This window comes from Dipodomys spectabilis, unplaced genomic scaffold, assembly GCF_019054845.1.
Source record: "Dipodomys spectabilis isolate Male_0828 unplaced genomic scaffold, ASM1905484v1 ptg000174l, whole genome shotgun sequence".
In the NCBI taxonomy this organism is placed as follows: domain Eukaryota; kingdom Metazoa; phylum Chordata; class Mammalia; order Rodentia; family Heteromyidae; genus Dipodomys; species Dipodomys spectabilis.
The window spans coordinates 9,975,994-10,001,852 of NW_024870851.1; the positions used below are offsets into that span (position 1 = coordinate 9,975,994).

Sequence of the window (25,859 nt, forward strand, 5' to 3'; positions counted from 1 at the left end):
ATTTCCAATTCTAGCTTCACATTAGAACCTGTTGAATAGCTTTGAAAGTTATTGTTGGTCAAGCAGTGGTTGCTTGTGCTTGCAATCCTATTCAGGAGGCTGAGCTCTGAGATTCAGAACAGCCCAGACAGGAAAAATCAGTGAGACTTATTTCCAATTAAGCACCAAAATGCCAGAAGTGGAGCTGTGGCTCAAGTGGTAGGGCACAGTTTGAGGAAAAATTCTCAAAGGCAGTTCACAGCCCCTGAATTCAAACCCAGTACCAGTACCAACACACACACACACACACACACACACACACACACAAACTTGTTGTCAGGGAATGGGCAAGTTTGGGCAAAAATTGATACACTGTCCAGGCAAATAACCTATTTTTTTAAATAGTTGGTGATTCTGTGAATAAGAACTTATTCCTTCTTAGTATAAAAACATTAAAATCATGAATATGAAGACTAACATCATTTCTAACATTAAATCAGAGATTCTGTTACTTTACTATTTTGTGATTTTTTTTAACAATTCTGTACACAAAAGGTCATGTGAAATGCTACCAAGGGAAGTAAAAGTATCTCTGCTCTAAAGGGATTCGGTTTAGTTGAGGATAAAGTTGTACAGATGGTGATCAATGGACAGTACAACTTGACTCAGGAGAAAGGAGGAGAATTCACTTCCAGGTGGAGTTGAATGCTTTGATTTTGTAGCAAAAGAGCCATTTGTTTCGGTTGTAAAGAAAATATGGCCTCTGTCTTCCTCTCCTGGTTATATAATATTTTATCCGAACATTTGAAGTTTTTTTAATAACAGAATATTTACTTAACTCTTTCAATATTTAGATGTTAAAGGACTATATTTTAAATACTGTGCCACCTTTTATTTCTGTTTGAACACTACTGCAAACAACTTCTGTCTGTCCCTATTTACAATCGAGCTAATTAAATCCTATGTTCCAGGGTTGGCATAGCAGCTAGTCAAGCAGGCTTCTTTCTGAAAATACAACAGTCACGAATGCTCGTAATCCATAAAACATGAGAAATTCAATACACCATGTGTGATTTTCTTCATTTTTGGTTCAAATGAATGTTCAGAAAATCTATAGTATTTTTTCATATGGCTTTTAAACTGGTATTTGAAAAAGCTCTTTAAACCCACTATCAGAAAAAAAAAAGGGGGGGAGGAGGTCTGTAATGGCTACTGGTATTGACCTTGTTGCTATGGAAACATCTTTTTAGTGGTTGTGTTTTGAAAATAAAACACAATTCAATTTCCTTTTCCATAACTCATGGGCCCATAAATTCTGCTTTTTTGATATGATTTCAAATATCTCACAGTCCAATGACTTTCAATTCTTTTTGGAAATTATGTTCAGTTTTATTGTGTTTTCTAACCTTTCGCTTTCTAAAACTGAGGTGGCAAGGCAATTTAATTGCTTTCCCGGAAGCGTGCAAGGATAAAAGTGCAATAACGCAGTGCAGCTGCTATTTTGTAGCTAGAATAAGAGGCATTATTGCTACAAAATCCCTTATTCAGGGCTTCATTAATATTCAACATTTCACAATCAGAATGGAAACAATAACATGCAATCAAGTCTCAAAACCTTTTCTTTTAACCTACTGAAGGCACTTTATTTACAGGATTTTAATCAGTAATATGATGTTTTAAACAGAATTCCAAAACAATGCACCAGTGACGTAAGCCTATAATCCTAGCTACTTAGGAGGTTGAGTTCTGAGGATCGCAGTTCAAAGCCACCCTAGGCAGGAAAGTTCATGAGACTCTTACCTCCAGTTTAAAAAAAAAAAAAAAAAGCTGGAAGTGGAGGTGTGGCTTAATTGGTAGAGTATCAACCTTGAGCATAAAAGCCAAGGGTATGTTTGAGCCTTTGAATTCAAGCCCCAGTACTGATACCAAAATAAACAAAGAAACAAAAAACATCACTAAACATAATGTAAATATGTCTACATTTTAACATATGTTTATACATACAAAAGGTATCTTCCCCAAAGATATCATTCATAGTTGTTTCCTTACTCTTGTACATTTTTCCTCCAATATTCACTAATTTAATGTTACATATTAAGAACTAGAGGAGGTTAAAGAAAGGATTAGGATGCAATCAAGATAAAAAAAAATACCAGCATCGGGGTGTCTGGGGAGCCCTGTTTCTCTCTCCTTGTAACGTTGTGTCTTGAGCTCTGATTCCTGTAGTGGGAACAAAACCTATGTGTCTTCACATGGTTGCAGGAATGAAAAGAAGAATAGCAATTGAAGTTATACCTCCCAGTGCTTTATACAGTTACTCATCCCATCTGTGAAGGTTGCTCATGGTCTAGTCACCTCTGGAAGGATGCACATCATGATACGGCTGCACTAGGGATCATTTCCAGCATGAACTTCAGAGGAAATGTGATCATTTGAACCACAGCGCCTCCCCTGTCCCCCACCCAACTTCCCCATCACCACCAGCTACAGCGATCCTGTGTTTGAGAAGTTGTGGTGATTCTGAGCTGAAGTTTATCCAGAGTAGTATGGGAAATGAGCCTACAGAATGAGGAGAGGCTTTTTTGAAGCTGCTTCTTAGTTGATGGCTATTGCTAGTTCTTACTCACAAGAGAGGCTGAATCAAGTGTGTATTTTAATTGGTCTTCTTTAGCAGGAAATGTGAGGACAGATGGGACTGGAGAAAACTGGAAGGAGGTTGTCCACAGAAAGTATCTGGCAAAAGACAGTTGCAACAGTGTAAAAGAAAGGCTGGTGGAAATGAAGTAGAGGTGAAAATCAAGTAATTTCAGGCTGGTAACATCAGTAAGCCTTATTGTCTAATTAAGAGGACTAGTGATATTGCCTCAGCCCCAAGGGTTGGGGGTCACATCAAGGTCTTCACTTTAGATACCTAGATTGGTACATGGTCCAGAACTCACCATTAAAGAGAGAAAATAGAAGTTTCTTCAGCCAATAACATTTACTGAATGTGTGCTGCATTAGTGACAGTTCTACGTCCTGGGTTTGGAAAGAGAGAAGGAGAAGAAGGAAGAGGACAAGGGAGAGGAAGAGGAAGAGGAGGAAGAGAAGTAAGGAGGGAGGAGAAAGAGAGGGAGGGAAGAAATAAGAAAGAGGAAGGAAGGAAGGAGGAAGGAAGGAAGGAAGGAAGGAAGGAAGGAAGGAAGGAAGGAAGGAAGGAAGGAAGGAAGGAAGGAAGGAAGGAAGGAAGGAAGGAAGGAAGAAGATCTTCCCCTTTTCCCACCCACAGCCTACATGATCACTCCAAACTACCAATAATAAGCACAGGGAACAACTTTTAGAGATGTGACAGAGGAATTAGAGACAATAGAAATAAAAATAAAACAAGCTGGGCACTGGTGGCTCATGCCTGTAATCCTAACTACTCAAGAGGCTGAGATCTGAGGATCTTGGTTCAAAGCTGCCTGGGCAGGAAAGGCCATGAAACTCTTATCTCCAATAAACCACCAGAAAACTGGAAGTGGTGCGAGCTGAAGAGCTGAGGGACAGTGCTTAGGCCCAGGGTTCAAGCCCCATGACATACATACATACATACATACATACCTAAATAAATAAAATAAAACAAAATTAAGCAAAAGATGATGAGTTAGAAGGAACTAGTGTCCCAAATGACAAAAAATTCATGTAATATTTATGGTGCCAAAAATGTTATGCAATTCATATTTTAATGTCTAACATTGTATTTTGGCAAAAGCAAAAAAACACCCTCACATTAAATGTTATGTAATTTTAAAATCAGCTTTTACATTTTGCCATTAAAAAGCAAAAGTTTTCATGCTTAGAATGATTCCTAAGAAGAATGATTTGCTATACAGCTTTTTGTGTTGTCTGTGGAACCAAATCAAATATAGTTAGCCTTGAGAGAGGAAGCGGCAGAGCTATCAGCTGATGCAGAGCTGAGGGAAGTGGTCAGATCTGCCTGTAATTTATAGCTTGTAATGTGACAGGAAACCTTGAGATTTGTGTATAGCTTGAAGATGTGAAAGATTAAAGGTGAATGTATGAAATTCTCACAACCTTCCAGGATTGTCTAATTTACAAGGTGCTTCTGTTTAGCTGCAAACTTTAGTCATGTACCACAAGAGAGCCATGAGGTTGACTGGTCAGATGTCTAGCTAGTTTTCTCAGGTTAGGCAGCCATTACCCAGAAGCTTGTTGTCATCAATGCAAAAAAGGGAGGTTAATTTGATAGAACTTGCTTCCTACTGTATTTTTTGTCTATTGTTCCACAGCTGTTGTAAGGATAAGAAGTTTACATTTCCAAAGAGGATAAAATACCTGAATCCAGGAATCCAAATGAAGACAATTTTGCAAAATGAATTCTACTCCCCCAAACCTCTTCACACCCAGTTCCCTTCTCCTAGTCATAAAAATATATATCTGAAAATTGTTTGAGGTTCTGGGTTAACTCAGTGGTAAAACTCATTCATACTTAGCATGTTGGAGGATCTGATTTCAATCTCCAACCCCAGCCACAAGATATAATATATAGACAAGAAATTCTACCCAAACTGGTGGCTTATGCCTGTAATCCTAAATACTCAGGACTCTTAGATCTAAGGATCACAGTTTGAAGCCAGCCTGGGAAGGAAAGCTCCTGAGACTCTTATCTCCAATAAACTACTCAGAAAAAGCTGGAAGTAGAGTTGTGGCTCAAGTGGTAGAGCACTAACCTTGAGCACAAAAGGCTCAGGGACAGCATCCAGGTGCTGAGTTCAAGCTCCAAGACCAGAAAAAACAATCTGTTACATATCACATATATATGATATATATTATATGCCATACCATATACTATAATATATTATCTTTTATAGTATATGGTATGTGCTATACAATATATGATATATCATATATGTGTGATATATATTATTTCATATACATGATGTTTATAATAACAGGATTCTCTATCATATATTATACAAATATGTTATATATCAAGTACGTTAGATGTACAAGACATTTAGCACTGACTTAAAAATAAGAAAAAATTAAAATTAAATAAAGCCAATATATTCTAAAGGCCATGCACAAAACATGTGTTTAACACATAACAATTTTCCTCAGTATCAACTTTTAAGATAATTTTATAAAACTTGAAAAAATAACTATTTGCATTTTACTTAGACCATGTTCACTTCAAGAAAATGGTTAACATGTATCATGCTCAATATCTTCACATCTTAATACAGAGTTCAAATGACTAAGAAGAAGCAATTATGTAACCTAAGCATCTTTCCCCTCTCCCCATCCTTCTCCTCCTCTCCCCTCCCCTCTCCTGTTCTCTTCCCTCTCTATATTTATCCCATTCTTTCTAGCCATTCACTCACTCACTCACTCATTCATAGAGTATATGTGTTGTTCCTCTGATGGTCCTAGAGGTCCCTCTGGCTCTGCTGTCATTTTTTTCCAGACATTTTTTTCTTATGTTCTTCAGACTTGAAAATGCTCAATGTTACATCTTTAAGTCTATTGATTTTTCTGTCTGTCCAAATCTATTTGAATTTCTCTTCCAGATTTTTCATTTTAGTTACTATTCTTTTCTAATCCATAGGTGGAAGACATTTTTCAAATAAAAGAAAAACATTTATACCTTAATTTAATCATTTAAGGATGGGTTGATTTTATTCATAATTTACAATATTTAAATATAATTCCTAGGTATTATGCCATTTCTCCAACAGCTCTTCTATAAAGATACATTCAATTTGTTTCTCCCAGTTTGTCATTTCTTTGTTTGGTAAATTGTCAAATATCCTTGGTTCTTTAAAAGCCAACAACATATACTCAATTTTTATTATCATGTGAAATTCTTCTACTTGTCCCTCAAAAAGTTCCAATGATAAGTAGCAAATTGGAGCTTAGGGAATAAACTATATACTAAAGGAAAAGGTAAGCTTCTTTAGGTAATTTCTGTAACTCTTTTAGTCCATTAGATGACAATCAGGTTTCCTGCAACAAAAAATGACCTATATAACTCCTTTCATATCTGTCCAATTTAAAGAAGATGAAATTACGTAAAATAGAAAGTTAATTCCTCGGTTACATTAGCTGTAATTGCAAATGCTGAGGACGCAGCTGTGGCCTGTGCAGCCACACTGGGCAGCACAGAGCAGAGCGCAGCTGTCACACAGAAAGTGCTCTTACCCAGGGATGCTCCGCTTTATCACATAGAGTTTTCCATAAAGCAGATCACGGCTTTCCTTTGTTTTGTTTTGATTTTTCTCTGTAGCATTCCTAATATTTACATCAGTGATTGTTACCCAGTGATCAACAAAGATTGGTTGAATTTGAATAAACTACCTAAGTCACTTGCAAATCAGAAGAATATAGATTCAACTATATAATAGAAAATTCAAGATTAGAAACAAATGCTAGATAAAGATCCAGAGAAGTTTTATGCAGTAGATAGAGTTCAGCAAGCAGGAATAAAGACTAGATCTTTTTGAAATAATGTTTTATGTTTGCCTCCAATCTTGAACATAAATAGCCTGTCATATTTAAAAATTGACTCACTTTTCTTTCCCTTAGAGCTAAATGGCATCCTTACGTTAGTCAGCCAGGTCCCTACGTTTATACCTTTACATGCATTTACATATCGACAACAAAATGCAGTTCTAATGAGTAATTTGGCAAAATATATGCTGAAGATTACTGTGGCAAAATTTTACATTTCTTTTTATAGCTTGATGTTACCTTATTCTATACATTTCTATTTTGGCACTTAATTTCTGTATAGTGTACAAGCTCATGAATCTCACATTTTACTTGTTGATTATGTATCAATTCTATTGCTGGACACTGTGGCTGTTTTCCAAGTTTAGCTAGTGTGAACATCTCAGTACTAACATCCTTATATGTTCTCCTTACGTACTTATACACTTTCTCAGCCTAGCAGTCTTACAGGTGTTAACATCTTTATTTACTAGAAAATGCCAAAGTCTCCTCCAGAGTTGTTTTACAATGGCTAGTTTCCTTGGTAATGGTGTCAAGTTGTCTTTTCTTGGCAATTTATCAATATTAGTGTGGTTGAGTTCTGTGTGAACTACTCTTTCTCTAGATTCATTTTAATTTCCTAATTGGTAAAGAAGGTGAGCAACTTGTTACATTTTTTTGTTTTATTTTTGCAGTACTATGGGTTATACTCCAGCATGCTGGTCAAATACTCTACCACAGGAGCCATGCCCCCAGCCATTTCATTTGTATTTTGTTTTGAGATAGAGTTTTATTAACTTTTCCTAGGTTATCTCAATCTTACAATCTTCTTGCCTCCACTTCCCAAATAGCTGGGATTAGAGGCATGTTCCACCATGCTCAATTTCCTGTTGTACACTTCTTAGCTGTTCTCACTTCCCTTTCTATCAATTGACTCATGTCCATTCCCGATTGAATCATCACTTTTCTTCTAGGCTTGCAAAATTTTTCATATACACTGGATAATAATGATTATTGATTATTTATAATACAAATCACATCTAGATTTTAATTTATCCTTGTATTTTAAATTTGTATATCAATTATTTTATTATACTAATGTTTTATATTTGCCATCCATTGATATTGTTTACCTTAAGGTTTTACTTTTCTGAAGTGTGTGTGTGTGTGTGTGTGTGTATTTGTGTGTGTGTGGATGTGTGCCAGTTCTAGGGCTTGAGCTCTGGGACTAGACACTCTCCCTGAGCTTTTTGTTCAGGGCTGGTACTCTACTATTTGAGCCACAGCTTCACTTGAGGCTTTTTTGGTAGTTAATTGGAAATAAATGTCTCATAGGCTTTCCTGCCCTGATGGCTTCGAACCACAATCCTCATATTTCAGTCGCCTGAGTAACTAGGATTACTAGCATCTGGCTCTCTTGAGTTTTAAAATTTCTTCTCTCTTTCAATATCATGAATTAGTTTTGAATTCAAATATTAATTCAGAGATAATTGATACCTACATGTTATTGTGTCTTCTCATTACTATATGTGAATAGGGCATAGTGCTACACTCATTTGTATCTTTCAATAAAAGTATAACATGATGTTAAGATTATCCACAGCTTTAAAAATAGTGTTTTCATTGTTCTGACATTGTGCATGGGTGTGGGTGTGGGTGTGTACACACATATGGGCACACTGGTCCTGGCAAATGAATTCAGGGCCTGAGCACTGTCCCTGAGCTGCTTCTGCTCAAGGCTAGCACTCTACCACTTGAGCCACATCTTTCTTGCTTAGTTGGAGATATGAGACTCATGGATTTTCCTGCCTGGGCTAGTTTTGAACCTCGATTCTCAGATCTCAGTCTCCTGAATAGCTAGGATTACAGTCATGAGCCAATGGTGCCTGGCTATTACTGTTAGTTTTATATATTGATCTTATTGTATTGAATTTGGACCCGTACTTCATTAAACACTCTATCAATTCCAATGGCATATCACTAGAGTCCCCTAAACCTTCTATGTATGTAATTACATCTGTACAAATGACCTCTCCCTAGCTTGGAATTTCGATGTTTTCTGGAAACAGGTATATTATATTGAATATTTCTTGTTTCTATTGTAAAGTTTCTAACTTTTCACTTTTGGAATATTACCTGTTATAGGCTTTTTAGGGTAAATGTTTACCCTATTATATTTATTCTATTATATTAAAATATTGCATAGTATGTTTGTCACATTAAATACCAAATCATGGGGGGGGGGGGGTTCTGTACATTTTCAAAAAGCCTTTTTCTCTGCAAATCCATTAATTGTGGTAAACTGCAATAAATGGAGGTTTCTAAACTACCCTTCCATTTAGTGGAAAATCCTTTGTAATGATGTTTCTCATCCTATAAATTGCTTGATTTGATTGTATTCATATATTTACATCTATAGTTCCTCTATCCAGGTTAGATATAAAATGTTTGCAATCTCATTAAAAACAGAAGAACAATTTATCTCTATCTCTATCTCTCATCTTCCTCTTCTATCTCTTTCTCTCTAGCTCAAACTCTTTGGAACTATTTATTTCTGGAACCCCATCTCAAGCTACTCTAGAAATATAATTGGAAAACCATATTCAAAATCTCTTCCTCCTCTAGATTTGAAAAATCATTGCCATTTAGAAAGTGTATTACTTAAAACATATTAGAGCTATATAATCTTTTTTCAGTTAGTACTGCATGTTCTAAACTATATTGTAAAGATGATAAAATGTGTTCACCTTAAGGCGGGACTTTGACAGATAAAAAATGCTTTTTGATATTGATTGCAGTGAGCCAGTGAAGGCAGCAGGTGGCAGCAGCTCCCACTCAAAGAACTGGAATTGAAGCAGGTCCTATCAGTATGAGGCCTCCCTCCCTCCCAGGCTACAATAGCTACATAGTTCCTTTCTGACTAGAAATGCCCATTTCATGCATGGAAAGAAAAACTATAGAAAGTACAGACCCAATGAAGTCTTTCAAAACAAAATGAATTTTTTGCCCGTGCATCTTCTTTCCTTAGAGAATGAATAACAAACTTAGAAGAGCTGGGTTTTAATTTTACAATTCCTCTTGTTAAACTGGGTGCTAGTGGCTCATGCCTGTAATCCTAGCTACTCAGGAGGCTGAGATCTGAGAGTCATGGCTGGAGTCAGTCCTAACAGGAAAGTGTGTGAGATTCTTATCTCTAAGAAAAACAGGAAGTGGAGCTGTGACTCATAGTGGCAGGGCAGCAGCCTTGAGCACAAAAGCTCAGGCCCTGAGTTCAAGCCTCAAGACCCAAAAATAAAATAAAAAGGTCTTTTATTTGTGCTTCTAGTATGCCCGGTTCTCCCCACCATAGAACTTATCTTCTTTCTCCCCTGCATTCCTTTGGGTCTCTCTCTCTGACCTTTCTTTCTAGTTGTCCTTACTTTTAGAACCTTGCCATATTTTAGTAATTCACAGCAAATAATTTTTAAAAAATAGAAAATAACCTTGGTAACAACTAATAGCTGTTTATTGAATGTTGTCGTTCTTCTTCTGGAAGATTTACACATTGTATACCATTTAACCTGAAAAATAACTTAGTGATCTAAGTACCACAGCTATTCCCATTTTTAGATGTAGAAATTGAAGCACAGAAGGATCTAGTAACTTGCCTAAGGTCTCGCAGCTAAAAATAAAGGCAAGACTTGAGCCAGGCGCTGGTGGCTCGCGCCTGTAATCCTAGCTACTCAGGAGGCAGAGATCTGAGGATCATGGTTCAAAGCCAGCCAGGGCAGGAAAGGTTGTGAAACTCTTAGCTCTAATAAACCACCAGAAAACCGGAAGTGACACTGTGGCTCAGGTGGTAGAAAGCTAGCCTTGAGCTGAAGAACTGAAGGACAGAGCTCAGGCCCAGAGTTGAAGCCCCATGACCGACAAAAAAAAAAAAAAAAAAGGCAAGACTAGACAAGCACATGCTTTCTATTTGAGCTTGGAGTCTGTATTGTTCATCATTACAGGGAGGCAAAAGGAAAGTGCTAAACAGATACTACTGAACATTTTAATTCCTGTAGGATTTATGCTGCTTCAAGTCACTAAGAGTGCATAGCAATCCAGGTGAGGTAGCTCATACCTTTAAACTCAACACTTGGGAAGCTGAGGTAGGGGGATTATAAATTCAAGGATAGCCTGAATCACATAGTCAAACCCTGCCACAAAAAAAGGAATGATTAAATGAATGAATAAAACGATTAAATGCATATATATATAGTATATATTTCCCAAACTCCTTTTCAGAACTTTGTCAACAGGTGGATATTTGAGGTCACTATCAGATTATTTGAGCATAGATAAAACATATGAGCTGAAACACACCAAGAAAACAAACCTCTCAATTTCATCATTTATCTGAGGATGGTAGACAATATCTACCATCCAGAGTCATCATCCAGAAATTGATATTCTCATGTCTTAAATTATAATAAACTAAATTATAATTAAACTAAAATATCATAAAATTTAAATTAGAGCCGGGCGCTGGTAGCTCACGCCTGTAATCCTAGCTACTCAGGAGGCTGAGATGTGAACGGTCGCAGTTCAAAGCCAGCCCAGGCACGAAACTCCTTGAGACTCTTATCTCCAATAAACCACTCAAAAAACCGGAAATTGTGCAGTGGCTTAAGTGGTAGAACCTAGCCTTGAACTGAAAAGCTGAGGGACAGCTTTCAGGCCCAGAGTTCAAGCCCCATGACCGACAAAAAAAAAAACAAAAAACTATATGACAAAGCAGAGTTGCCAACACCAAGTCAAGACACCCTCAATTAGATCTAGTGCGTGTCTATCTATCTTAATAACTGCAGTGCCTACTAAATATCTCCTGGGTAGACTGAGCCTGAAAATCTGAACAGGGACTAAAGGGCAGTTAGTAGGCAAGATTAACTATATATCTTCCTTAATAAGTATCAGAAGTGATGAAATCATAATAAATATTTGTTGTACAACTGATTGAGCAAGTAAATACATTCACAAAATTAGATAATCTATGAAGTTAGAATCTGTCCAAATATTTGCTACATAGCATACAGATCTGGGGTTGAGATAGCACTGGCATTCCCAAGAAATTCATGTATGGTTAATATTAATGGCAAATGATTATCATTTCTGGCCTAAACATACTCACTGTTTATGTATAACATCATTTCTTGTTCTCTGGTATACCAGTTATGTTGGTTTCTTTCTCAAATTCATTGGCTCTCTTCTAGACCCAAAACAGAAGATGCCTGGGTATTTGCAAAGCCTAATGCTATTCAGGCTGTTGGGGTGATGTCTTTTGGTGAGTATATTACTTCAGGAGCCCTTTCTCAATGTGGTCTTCTCTGTTCCATAGGAAAGAGTTGTTTCATGTTTATATCTATGTAGCAGATGTCCTAAGGCCTAGACTTCCTACTAGCAAGATATGGACTAGTTTGGGCCAATATAGAATTAGGCTCAAAACTTTGCTTGCTCATCACTAAAATTTGCTTCAGTTTGGGGGAAATCTGTTTCTCTTGCAGAAAATTTATTAGTTATTATTATTTTTTTTCTTTCTTGTTGTCTTTTTTTGGGGATGGGTAGAGGGGAGGGACAGTACTGAGACTTGAATTAAAGGCCTGGATGCTATCTCTGAGCTTTTTTGTGCTCAAGGCTAGTTTCTACTATTTTGAGTCAAAGCAGCTGAACTTCTGGCTTTTTATTTTTTGGTAATTAATTGGAGATAAGAGTCTTGAGAACTTTCCTGCACCGGCTGTCTTTGAACCAAAATCCTGATCTCATCCTCTTGAGTAGTTAGGATTACAGGCATGAACCAATGGTGGCCATTTAAATCTTGTTTCTTAACCTGGAAGTCAAGTGGTATAGACTTCTTTAAAAACTTGTTCACAAAGTATTAAGAACTGGCTCAAAATCCAAAGCTACGCTATGTCTCAGGAAGGAAAAGAAGTCATCCACTGATAATTAGTAGAGGAAAACAGGAGATAAATTTGCATTGGTATGACTTACATCAAAAGTGACATAAAGATAGCACCGAAGCCTGGTGTCAATGAAGTTTCTTATTCATAGACCTATTAGAAAATGTAATGTTCAACAAGCTTAGTAAATTCATACAATTGAACTTCAATTGGCTGAAATTCTTAGGAAGCAAGAATCTCTAAAGGAAATTATTTTTGTGTGTTGCAGCATTTATTTGCCACCATAACTGCTTCTTAGTGTATGGCTCTTTGGAAGAACCCACAGTAGCTAAGTGGTCCCGCATCATCCATATGTCCATCTTCATCTCTGTATTTATCAGTGTCCTCTTTGCCACATGTGGATACTGGACTTTTACTGGCTTCACTCAAGGTAAAGAATCATTCTTCTGTACATTCTCCATTCTTCTTTCTATCTCTCCATGACCTGCTGTTGGATTTTTCTCTTCCTAAACTATAATCCATACTTTCTTCACCCAGGCTTTTACTTCCAAGCATACAGTCTCCCTCTAACTCCCTGAACATACACTTTCAAAGGTACTAGTGGCTTCCCCACATGACAGAGCTAAAAACCTTCCTGATTCCACCTCTCCTGTGTTTTCTGAGTTACGCAACATCATCGAGCATCTTTTCTTGGCTCTATTTTATTTCTTTAAAAGAAAGAACACTATTATGTTCTCCGTGTTATTCTTTTTCTCTGTGAATATTTTTTTCTTTCTTTCTTTTCTCTCTCTGGACCTCTTTAATCCCTCACCCCACCCAGATAATTAGCTCAGGCAAGTTGTCTGTTTTTCTGATGAAAATTTTTCTGTAATTCCTGCCCAAGTCTTTTCATCTCTAGCCTTTGCTGTAGGTTCTATTTAACTGTGCCATTTTGCCTTCAGCAAAACAACAACAAAGTTTTTCCATTAAAACCAGTTCTTTCTTCCCTGCCTCAAATGTTACATTTCTTTCCTTGTATCCTCCAAGCTCCATCACTGAGTGGTCCTTTCTTTTCCTTCCTCTGACCATTTCTCTCATTCAATCATTCATGTAGTATATTGCTCTTGTAGTCTGACAGCAGTCTAAACGCAGTGACTAATATATTGAACAGCTTTTACAGGTCTAGTGTCTCACTTGACCTTCCAACAACCTTTAGAAAGTAAGTGGAATAACTAGTTTTACCTCCTACTGGAGACACAAATAGACAAGTAACTTGTCCAAGCTGGCTGGTAACAAACTAGAAAACAAATGTTTTAACACCCAAGTTCAATTTTGTTTCCATTCTCTTTCTGCCTTCCTCACCACATTGGTTAGCCAAAACCGACTAAATTCTGTGTCTCCGTTTTTTCCATAACACTGAAGTGCTCTGGGAAAAAATGACTGGACTTGACTGGACAAAAAAAGTTCCAGCTCTCTGTGAATATAGGCAAATACTTCTTAGGAAATGAAGAAAGATGACTTTAAAATAATGATGAACTAGGCACAAGTGAACAATGCCTAGAATCCTAGCTACTCAGGAGGCTAATATCTGAGAATCACAGTTTGAAGACAACCTAGGCAGGAAAGTCTGTGAGGCTTCTTATCACCAGTTAAGCATCCAAAAAACTGCATGTGGGACTCAGGTAGTAGAGTAATAGCTAAGGGACAATTCCCCTGTCCTGAGTTCAAGCCTAAGTAGCATCTCAAAAATAAAATAATGATGAGCACAATACTAATACAGTCAAAAGTATATTACAGTGTAGTCAAAACTGACCTTGAAATTCTTGATAAGAACTGTGTTTCTAGACATTCCCAATTGTGCTTCATATTGCCAAGATGAATGGTCTAATTGCCTTAGTCTGAATAGATCTTTGGCTTTTTGAAGTGCTGCTTCTTTAAAATATATGCCTTTAAAAAAATTAATCATACCTTTCTGTTTTATTTTTAATCACTTAGTCATAATTAAGTCTTTCACACCAACTCTCTTTGGTGTGGTAGTCCATGGCTGTAACTGCCGCACTGGGAAGGTTGTGGCGGGAGACTGAAAGGTCAAGACCAGCCTGGCCTATATAGTGAGACCCTATCTTAAACAAAAGAAAGGAAAGAAAGAAAGAATTTTCATGTAACAGCTGTTGAGTATTTGATCTTGTTGCTGTCCTTGTTTTTCTCCCATAAAGAATATACTTGGGTTCAATGGGAATAAGCCTGTATTGTGTAGGTCATTTCTCCTTAGGCAAAGTGGTCTTATGTGTACCTATTACATCATTGTTTTCTCTCCTTTTTCGGTAGATAAATTCCAGTTTGTGAGGCAGTGGGAATTCTGGATTCTTCTTGATGTTTCCAGTGATTTTTAAAATGACAAAGGGCCTATGTTTTAGTGGAAGTTAGTTAATGGGAACTTGGGAATATTTTTTAATTCAGAGTAGTGAGACCATTTCAATCAATCTTGAAGCAGTTTCCTGCCACCACTTAATCTTCTTTTGCCAGAAATGGACATTAGAAAGTAATGTTGAAAAAGGAAGGGACAAATAGTGACTTAAAGCAAGTCTTAGGAATATATAGTAAGTCATTGGAATAGTTAGCTTTTCATGAAAAAAAATTAGAGAAGTATTGTTTTGTTTTCTTCTTTTGAAACCAAGTAGTACAAGATGTGACTTTAATCTAATTTTCTATTCAGTATAATTGAAACAAGGGGAATACAGCTTTCAAATTTACGCATGTTCAATCCAGGAAATAACAGGCCCAAACACTGTCTCTCCACATTGCTAAGTATTATTTCTGACCTGACCTCTGTGCCCTCATTAGTTCCCTGGATTTCTTCATAGTTATCTGAAAACATACAGACTCTCAATAAGAAGTGGTTCAAAATATATATGGTTCATTATTTAGTTTGGGACTTCTCGCATTTACTGTTCTTTCTTGGGGTCAACCATATTATTTTCACAGTTTTGAAACAGTCTACTCAGGCACATCAGGTGACATGAAAAACAATGTATGTTTGGAATTCTTTGGTGTGGCTCTGAGGTCCCTAGCTTCAGTAGTATGATGGAGAGGAAATGCAACTCCCCTGATAGCCTGGTCTACTCTTCCCTTCTGTAGTCTCCTTGATCTAAGAATAGCATTTCAAAGGGAAATGTGTTTACTTCTGCAGACTTTTTTTTCTTTTATAACACAGTCACTTACCAGAAACAAAGACCAGAAGCAAATTTACAAAGCCAATGCAATAATAATTAAAGGAGTTGATTCTGATGTTCAGACAATGAATAAAGTATTTATCAGAAGTTGGTACAAATTTAAGGCAAACCTACCGAAAACAAATAAGGAAAGTAAAAGGAAAATTTAAAAAAATGTTAGTACTGAAATTATCTTCTCATGGAACATCTACTGGTTATAATGTCAGTAAAGAACTATAGGGTTTAAATGTACAAACAAATTTATACCTGATAATCTGGTCTTCTAAGTAAGCAAAATGAAATTGATAGAGCTGCACTTAGGTTATAAATAAGATCTCATATATTAGCTATTTCAATTATCCCATCTGTAATAAATAAGTATATTTTATATTGTTCTCTAGGAGACTTATTTGAGAACTATTGCAGAACTGATGACCTGGTGACCTTTGGGAGGTTTTGTTATGGTGTCACAGTCATTTTGACCTACCCACTGGAATGCTTCGTGACCAGAGAAGTAAGCACAGTTCCTTTGTGATGTATTTTGCTCTACTATATTTAATTTAAAAAGAGTTATCAATAGCCCTCTTCCAATAATATAAAATCTTCCTTGTCATCTAAAAACCATTAAATTTAAAGATTAATTTATATTCCAGTGTTAACAAGGTAAGGTAAGTCTTTCAAAAGTTTGAACTAAAAGGCAGGCTTGGTACTTTGGCCTATATTACTATAAGCACAAACATTTATACAACTGCATTCAAAAATGAGGGCTAGGATTGAGTTCAGCCAAGCTGAAGTTGTTTAGTTTTCTCTAGCATTTCTTTCTTGAAGAAATTAAGTACCATTTTTTAAAAGGTCTTCAAATTTATCTCCTTCATTAGATGTTTTGTAAGTCAATATGCATTAAACACATCATGGGTGAGCTTCTAATTGGTTTTGAAATTTTTAAATAAACAAAATATATAGCTCTTGGGCTGGGAAGGTGGCTCAGTGGCAGAGTGCTTGCCTTGCATGCCTGAGGCCCTGGGTTCGATTCCTCAGCACCACATAAGCAAAAAGAAAAAACCCGGAAGTGGCACTGTGGCTCAAGTGGTAGAGCGCTAGCCTTGAGCTGAAGAGCTGAGGGACAGCGCCCAGGCCCAGAGTTCAGGCCCCACGACCGGACCCCAAAAAAAAAAAAATATATATATAGCTCTTATATTTCTTGAGGAATGAAACCACAACTTAAACCTGTATTTGTACAGATATTTTTAATAATAATTTTATGTGTACATCTTTATATGACATTCAAAAATAGTGTAGTGATGTAAACATGTGACATAGTACATATATCTCTGATATATGTTATATATCTATATCTTACCTATGATATTATGTATCTTATATATCATATATAGTTTATATGTAGGGTGTAAATGATGTTACAGAGTTGATTTGTGATTTGTATTTGATATGCAGAGAAGGATTATCAGAAAGAATTAACTCACTTGGTGTAAAATTGGATAACCTGGCTTTGTCAGGCATCTCTCTTATGGTGTCGTCTGAATACCCACTGTTCTTGTCAGCAGTGCCAGGTGATCTTGTGTTAATGGTAGTTCCTTCAGGAGTTACCCTAGAGGACTTAATCATAGGATCTTCTCCTACAGACTGTTAACCTAGTGAACCATGTGACTGGGCCTAAGGTATAAGGTGAAATGTCTACAGAGCCCTGAACTCACTAAGTAATCCTCAGGCATGTCAAAGCAGCCCAGTGCCTTCTAAAAGCCAGTTCTGGAATGAGGAACATCCTGGGACAAGGAATACATTCAGCATTGCTTGTGTCCCTTCCATCTGTGTTAATACGTTATGCGATTGTTACTCAAGATAGCTTGCCACCTTGGCTTGAGAGAAGTCAAGTAAGGATTTCCTTATACAAACTTTTAAAATTTAAGAGACTTTCAAAATTTGCTAACTATTGTTTGATTGAGGAAATGGTATTCATTCTGAATCTGCCTAGCACTTTCAGCTAAGATCTGATCTCTAGATCAACAAGAACGGATGGCATGTTCTCATATGGTTTCTGGTAAACTGCATGGGGACAATCTGAGTCACTTCACATGCCTCACATCTGTCTTTACCACTGAGACTTGAACTTCCTTTCTAGCTGCCATGACAAAAAAACAGAATCAAAGCAGGATATTTTTCATGGTAGCAAATACTATTCAGAGAAATTCTGTATATACCTCATCAATTCATTTTACTCTTCTTTCTCCTCATACATAGAGGAGTTGGAAAGAGAAAGTGAGAGGGAAAAGGGAAAGAAACAGTTAACATAACCAAAGCCATATCTATTCATGTATACTCTAGCCAGACACTTATAAAGAGGACAGAAATGCTATGTACCCCTAAAAACTATCCCTAGTAGCCTGCATGACTAAATGATTCTTTTATCACTCTTACAACCTTATCATAGACATATCCATGATAATAGATTTTAAATAAGATTCTGTTTGAGAAGATAAATTAAGACCAGTTAAAATTATTGGTATTACCCTTAAATCCTTAGCAGAGCTGTTGTAGCATCAGATCTATGAGGAATGTTGCCTATGTAGGAAATACCTTTGACTTCTTTATAATGCAGCGTCTGACTCTTTACTACATTTCCAATCTTTGTTCCCAACATGCAGAGTCTCTCTACCTCTGTTGAGTCAGTCTCTTCTGGTCCTCAGTGATATCATTCCTATTCTACTTCTTTCGCTCAGTTATCTTAGATTGGAATTCTCTAAAAGTCATCCTTGTTTCAATCCCCACCTTAGGCTAAGGGAGCTGTGTCACATCTTAGGAATGTTCTGAAGAAAATTACACTAAGCGAGAAAATTCTAGGTAATGGAATCTCCTTACAGTCCTAAATTTTTCAGTCTTGCCAGAAATTGACCTTTGTTTCATTATATTGTCTGTAGATCTCCAATTGGGATGTTGATTCTAATTGTCTAATGTCTAGGAATCATCTCCAGACATTTCCTTTTTTGCAAATTATATCACAGTGTGGCATACATTAAATAGGTGATTGCTGATTGATTTCCTGATCCTATTGGTGGAGAATAGAAAAATGGAAACAATTCTAATAAGAAAAAATAGAAAAAAGTGTTCTCTAGTTTTGTTGAGGAAAGGCAAGATAAACTAGAGTTAGGTTGCAACAAATAGGATTTAATATTTAGAATTTAATTCCTCCTAAAGAAGAATGTTATACTTTTAGGATAGTTCAAAGGAAATGTTCTAACCACCTTCCTAGAGGCCCTTCAAATTACCTAAACAATATCTGTACTTTCTTTTAAAGTACAGATGTTGAGCCAAGATGAATGGTTTTCTTATACTTGAAAGGCATATATGTATTCAAACATTGGCATGCCAGTCTCCGGTCTGGGTCTGTAGTACAATCTGCTGACTAAAGCACTGACTGGAAATATTTGTATTGCTATCTGATCTATGTATGAACACTTCAGAAAGCTACAGAGTTCATAGTGGCTTGAGATTTGATTGTACATTCCTAAGGACTCTTACGAAATACTCTGTCAGTAAATACTGCCTGCCTCAAGAGCACTTCTCAAACAGATCTGTCTTTTGGCAGGTATTCGCCACTGTTTTTTTTGGTGGGACTCTTTCCTCGATGTGTCACATCATTATAACAGTGGCAATTATTACTGTTGCCATGCTGGTGTCCTTGCTGACAGACTGCCTCGGAATTGTTTTAGAACTCAGTGTAAGTAACTTAAAGATTTACTCCTTTTATTCTAAAGATGTACTTCTCTTTAATGTAAAAAATGTTTTCATTTAAGAAAAATGTCACTTTCTAAAGTAGAGTAAAAACAGTGCTTGTAATGTAAAAGTAAATATCGAGAAGGGTGATAATCTGTACATTATAGGGCTATCTAGTTGAAACTCATCTAGTGGATGGAAGTGTTGCTCTTCTTTTCCCAAGGGGCATTTGGCAATGCCTCTAGATACATTTGTTTGCATAACGTGATAGGCAGTGCTATTGGCATCCAATGAGAAAAGGCTAAGAAAACCTCCAGTGGTCCACAGTGCCTGCAAAAGCCGTCCCAGCAAAGACATATCTGATCCAAAATGTCAACCGTGTCATGGTTGCACCTCTTATTACTAAAATGTACAAACATTTCTAAAAATGGCTATTCAATAAATGGACCTGGATTTTTTTGAATTATCGAGTGAGCTTCATTGAAAGGGCAGGAAGAGTGAAATTATATCCACATTGCACAAAAAGTCAACATAGCCCAATTTTGTTAAATTTTTTCTCTCTCAGTCTCTCTTTTGCAGTCTCTATTGTCATCACCCAACACTGGGGCTTCATCATTCCAAATATGAATTGATTCTTATTTTTTTGTTCAACTATCCCACATTTAATTTCTACTTTCTGTTTACAAGTATCCTATTTAAAAAACTCCACTTAAAAATTGTTATTGTTATTGTAAAGGTGATGTATAGATTGGTTATAGTTGCACAAGTCAGGCAATGAGGACATTTCTTTTTGGACAATGTCACCCATTCTCTCACTGTCTCCCAGTTATCCCCTCCCATCCCGACCTACAAGTTGTATAGTTCATATTCAACATAGTGTCCAGTGAGTACCATTCCTTCATTTGTTCACCTTTATCCCTCCATTTCAAAAATGGAAACAAAAAATAAAACAAAAAGAAAAGAAAAATAGCACAAAAGAAAAAAAAAACCTCTTGGTTTAAAATCTCTACTTTAATACCAAAACAAATTCTAATGTTCTATAATCTGACCCCTTACCTTTATAGAAACTTATTTCCCATTTACTTCTCACTAGTCAACTTTACCTTTGGTCTGTATATATACTGTATCAACTCTTTCTCTTATCCTTTATCTTACCTACTCTTTCTTTTCAGTCTTTTCCTATAATGATTATTCTCCTTTTATATCTGTCAAACTTACAAAGACTTCACAATCCAGTACAGCTTCTAATCATTTATTCATTGACCAATATATTTGTTGACTGACTGGAAATATAATGATGAGAGGGTATCAGAAAGGATTCCTGATTATCTTGCCTTTATCACCAACATAAAACTTCATGATGGAGATCATAGAAAGAAACAGATAGCTTTCCAAACACATTTTTTTGGTGGGGGAAACAATTTGATGACAAATTCAGTTCAGAGGAGAGTGGGATAAAAGGATACATTGAGAATGACTCCTCGGCTAGGAACTTGGTGGCTCACACCTGTAATTCTTACTACTTGAGGGTCTTAGTTGGCAGGATCATGGTTTGAGAACAGCTGAAGCAGAGAAGTTCATCCCAAGGTATATGAGAGACTGAAACTGGGAGGATGACCATGTCAGACCAGCTCAGGCAGAAAATGTTGACAAGACTGACTCTTCTGAAGGGAAGTTAGATAAAGTGTGTGTCTGTGATTCCAGCAATAATGGAAGCCTTCAGTGGGCAGATCACAGCTCAGACACACACCTGGGTAAGAAGTGAGACTCTACCCTAGAAACACAGGGCTGATGGTGTGGCTCAGCAGTGTCACTCTAGTCCAGCAAGTACAAAACCGAGCTCCAACCGTACAAATAAATGAATAAATAAGAATGACTCCTCGGTTTTATTTTTTGGAACTAGGACAAAGGTGAGACTTTTGTTGAGGCAGGAATGGAAGTAGATCTACATGTGTAGGATAATTATTCTTCCCCTTTCACAATCTTACAGAATTTCTGACCAGAATTGCCCATTTCAAATCAATTGGTCATGTAGGCACAGGGAGAGCAGACTTTTCACTTCCTCCACGAAGAACCAGGGAAAATGCTCATAAGTCCTGGTGCCTTTTAGATGCCATCTTGATTTGAACTTACATGCAAAGGCAGTAGGAAATGCAATTTAGGAACACATATGCCTTTCATATGTGAGGCCCTGGATTCGATTCCTCAGCACCACATAAACAGAAAAGGCTGGAAGTGGCCCTGTGGCTCAAGCAGTAGAACACTAGCCTTGAGCTGAAGAGCTGAGGGACTGAGCCCAGGCCCAGAGTTCAGGCCCCACAACTGACAAAAAAAATTGTCTTACCTAGCAAATGTACCTGACTACTTGGGAAGCTGAAGTGTAAGGCTTATCTTGAGCTCAGAAGTTCAAGGTCATCCTGATCAATATAGCAAAATCCTGTCTATAAAAGACAAAACAGAAAGAAAGAAAGAAAGGTAGGAAGGAAGGAAGAAAGGTAGGAAGGAAGGAAGAAAGGTAGGAGAAAGAAAAAAAGGAGGAAGGAGAAAGAAAAAAGGGAGGAAGGAAGAAAGAAGGATGAGAGGAAGAAAGGGAGAGGGATAATATAGAAGTTGGAAATATAAAAGGCAACATTAGCCTACTTCTCTATTTTTCATCTAATAAAAGCCAGTAGGTTATGCAGAATCATTTTATGTTGCAGCTTTGATGTGTGTAAGTGGGTCCAGTACATCTTTTACTGCAATAATTTGGTTTATATGTCAGAATATGTATTATTCAACTGTCTAGAAATTTACCTTAGCTACAGGTTGTAAGCTCTTGGGAGACGAGATGTTAGCCACCTTCTCCATCTTTTATGACACTTGACAGTGCTAAGAACATTGTGCTCAAATTACTACATGGGTTACTATCCTTAGACCACAGTTTATCCTTAACTCTATAAGTGTTCCTGGACATAAGGCAAGTCTTAACTGCAGTAGTGGCAAAAATGGATTGATGTTGACAGTAGTAATAATCTCTCTGCAATGCTGAAGAGATAAGCAATGTAGTGACCCTGCGTTCTATTTTACCATGTTTGTGAAATGCATATTTTTTTTGGGGGGGGGGGTCCGGTCGTGGGGCCTGAACTCTGGGCCCGGGCACTGTCCCTCAGCTCTTCAGCTCAAGGCTAGTACTCTACCACTTGAGCCACAGCGCCACTTCCAGCTTTTTTCTTTTTGCTTATGTAGTGCTGAGGAATTGAACCCAGGGCCTCAGGCATGGAAGGCAAGCGCTCTACCACTGAGCCACCTTCCCAGCCCCCATGAAATGCATATTTTCAGTTCACAAATTCATTTTGTTCTTAGCTTGTTTTCTAAAGTTGCAGAATCAGTTGTTTTGTTTGAGACAAGGCCTCACTATGTGGCTCAGGCTAACCATCCATCTGCCTCAACACTCCAGTGCTGGGATTATAGGCATGCTTGACCATACACACTATTATTGAAAGAAAATAGATTAATCAATTGCCTGAACACTCACCACATCTTTAAAGCCATGAAAAACTTGTATTCCCTTTTAGTTAACCAAACATATACATATTGCTCATATTTTAGGAATGAGACATTATCATAATTTTAAATAATGCTTTCTACAGAGTTAATTGCTAATTTCATGGCACATACACAACAAAACTTTCTGCATAAAATAACACTAAATATTCCCTCTTACACTCAAGTGAAAATCTTTTTGTAATGAAGAGAAAATCATTATTAGAAAGTAATCAAAGATTAATATTATGTAAATATCCGTTTCAATGCCAAATATCTGCACTGGCAGTGGATACAATTCTAAAATTTAAAATATGGTTCTACATTCTTAAATTTTTTAAGGCACACTTGTATAGACATATACATAAAACAAAGAAGACTGTTAGATTATCTGTTATGACCTTGAAACTCATGACAACTATGAAACTAATTTAAGGTAATTTGTAGGATTCCCTATTTTTTATAGATCATTATAATAATTTGACTTTTCCATCAATAAAATCTTTTACTATTAAACAGTAACATAGTTGGGTTTTTAATCAATTAACTTTATAGAGAAACTGGTAAAAAGTAGAAAATCTGGGCTCATCCTAGAGGAAACCAAGATTTAAACATAGATCTTTAGATCTTTTATCTCAAGTCTGAGTTACTAAATTATGTAGAATAATTCTCTTTTTCATCCAGTTTAAAAATTATAGATCATGTGCTGTGCACTGTAGGGTGTGCCTATAATCCTAGCCCTCAGGAGGTAGAGACTGGAGAATCATGAGTTCAAGGCCAGCCTGGTCTACATAGCCAGCCTCTGTCTCAAAAATCTAAGGATTACAGATGTACGCCAATGGTAGAACACTTGTCCAGTATATGTAATGTCATGGACTCAATCTCTAGAACCAAAAACACACAACAACAATTTAAAAAAAAGATAAAAAAACATCTTTTTGTGTGACTTCTGAATTATCATAACATAGAACAATGACCTTCACAGATAGGACATGTATTAGAGTCAGATGTAAAATTAGATCATTCATTCTCTTATATAGTAAAGCTGAAAATACACATTATACTATTTGGATTATATTGTTTATTCAACAAATTTAAAACCTCTGGACTGTTCTAAAATTATTTTCATAGCAGCAGACAACATTGACACATTTTCCCAATGTAAAGGCTCTCACAGGTTTACATGATTCATTTGAGAAGCAAACCAATTAAATGTAAGACCCATTTTGGATATTCCAGGCCTGAGACTTGGCATGGTACAGCTGTTAGAGAAAAGAAGCATCTGCAGTAATTGGGCCCTATGGGTTTCCACTTGCAGCAGTGCGAAGAGAAAAAAAATGAGACAGCTGCTGCTAGTGACCATAGTAAGCAGTCCAACAAAGAGCTGTGTGCTACTTTCATGGAAGGGAGATGGCCAGCCCATGCCCAGAGAGAGCCCAGACAAGGAAGTAGAATCATCACCATTAGCGAGACATTCTACTTGCCAAAGACTGCCTGAACTAGGGAACTTGATTTTTTTTTTAATTTACGTATAGGAATAAATATCATGAATCCGAAGGGATTACAAAGTTGAACTTTACAAAAAATTTCGATCGGCATTTTCTTATTCCTGTAGTTTGTACAGCCTTTGTATCATATAAGGAGTTTCCATACAGGCAGAATCCAGACACTTTTTCAATCTGTACTATTGGTTAAGAAAAAAAAAAAAAAGACCACCCTATTGTTGTAAACTTCAAAATGTGCTAGCATAAGCAATGGATAGCACTGTTGTGTCTTTGTACATAGGGAAATATTGTACTGCCTCCTTAAATAACAGTTGTGGTTTTATGACATTTCAAGCACTTTTAAAAATCATTCCAGCTGGGCACCGGTGGCTCACCCCTGCAATCCTACATATTCTGGAGGCTGAGATCTGAGGATCGAGGTTCAAAGCCAACCTGGCAGGAAAGTCCACGAGACTCTGATCTCCAAAAAACACCAAAATAAAAAAGCAGAATTGGAGCTTTGGCTCAAATGGTAGAGTACTAGCCTTGAATGAAAAAGCTTAAGGACAGCACCCAGGCCCTGAGTTCAAGCTCCAGTACACACACACACACACACACACACACACACACACACACACACCATCATTCCAAAGCTAGTGGTCCATCCTCAAACAATTCTACATAAAATAGCTCAAGGGAGCCAAATGCTTCCTAGAGAATAGGCCTTGTGCACCATTATTTCTCAATGACCATAATATCAAGCAACAACTTCTAGTGAAACTGAGCTTACAAGTACTCCAGGAGTAAGTAGTATCTAAACAAGATAATCAAGTCGGTTTCTTCTAGTACAAACACCAACTATTTAGTTTTTCTTCTAATCATTACTTTCTCAACTCTTAAAAATTATAACATAAAACACCATTGTTCTACTTTGCCCCGCAAGCTAGGCTAGGAAGAGTCCAAAGGATGTCTGATGCTGACTGGGAACAGTGTCCTTCAGTGACCAGTGTAGCTTCTCTCCTGCTGGCATCATCCCACACGGCCATTCCAGGTGCACTAGCCTCATATACTCCACCTACGAAGAAAAGACATCATAAACCTCCTGGACATGGGTTTAAATACTCTTGTCATTTGAAGAATTCTTCAGGGATACCCACAGATTAGTTTTATGGTATTTCTCATAAGTTGAAAAAAACACTATAAATTCTAAGTGTTGTGTTAGAGTCAATAGAACCTTTAATGCATTTAATTGTAGCCCTTTGACAACTAACCTTTTGCTTACAGTATATCTTTACAGATATTCAATTGTGCTCAAATATAAATGAATGCAGAGTATCTTGCCTGTGTACTTTAAATTAGAACACAGTTTGGCACATACTCGTATTTTCCAGTTCTTGTGTCTCTTACTGTGGAAATACTTTCCTGACAATGTGAAGACTGCTATTTTTCCCCATAATTTGTGGTCCTCCCTGAACAGTCTGATGTCAAAATATTAAGCCATTAATTGTCATTTTTCTATATTTTTGTTTTGATTTTGTAAAATATTTTAAAGTATATTATTG

At 36.8% G+C, this 25,859-nt stretch overlaps 1 protein-coding gene across 2 annotated transcripts in view; it reads left to right on the top strand.

Moving 5' to 3' along the window:
- Positions 1 to 25,859, top strand: part of Slc38a11 (solute carrier family 38 member 11) — a 45,925-nt gene that overhangs the window by 17,277 nt on the left and 2,789 nt on the right. For both annotated transcript variants that reach the window (XM_042694188.1, XM_042694189.1), the window contains 4 exons: positions 11,685 to 11,755; positions 12,637 to 12,798; positions 15,961 to 16,073; positions 19,164 to 19,295. In XM_042694188.1, coding sequence (XP_042550122.1) covers positions 11,685 to 11,755; positions 12,637 to 12,798; positions 15,961 to 16,073; positions 19,164 to 19,295 — 478 coding nt within the window. The remainder of the gene's footprint in view (positions 1 to 11,684; positions 11,756 to 12,636; positions 12,799 to 15,960; positions 16,074 to 19,163; positions 19,296 to 25,859) is intronic.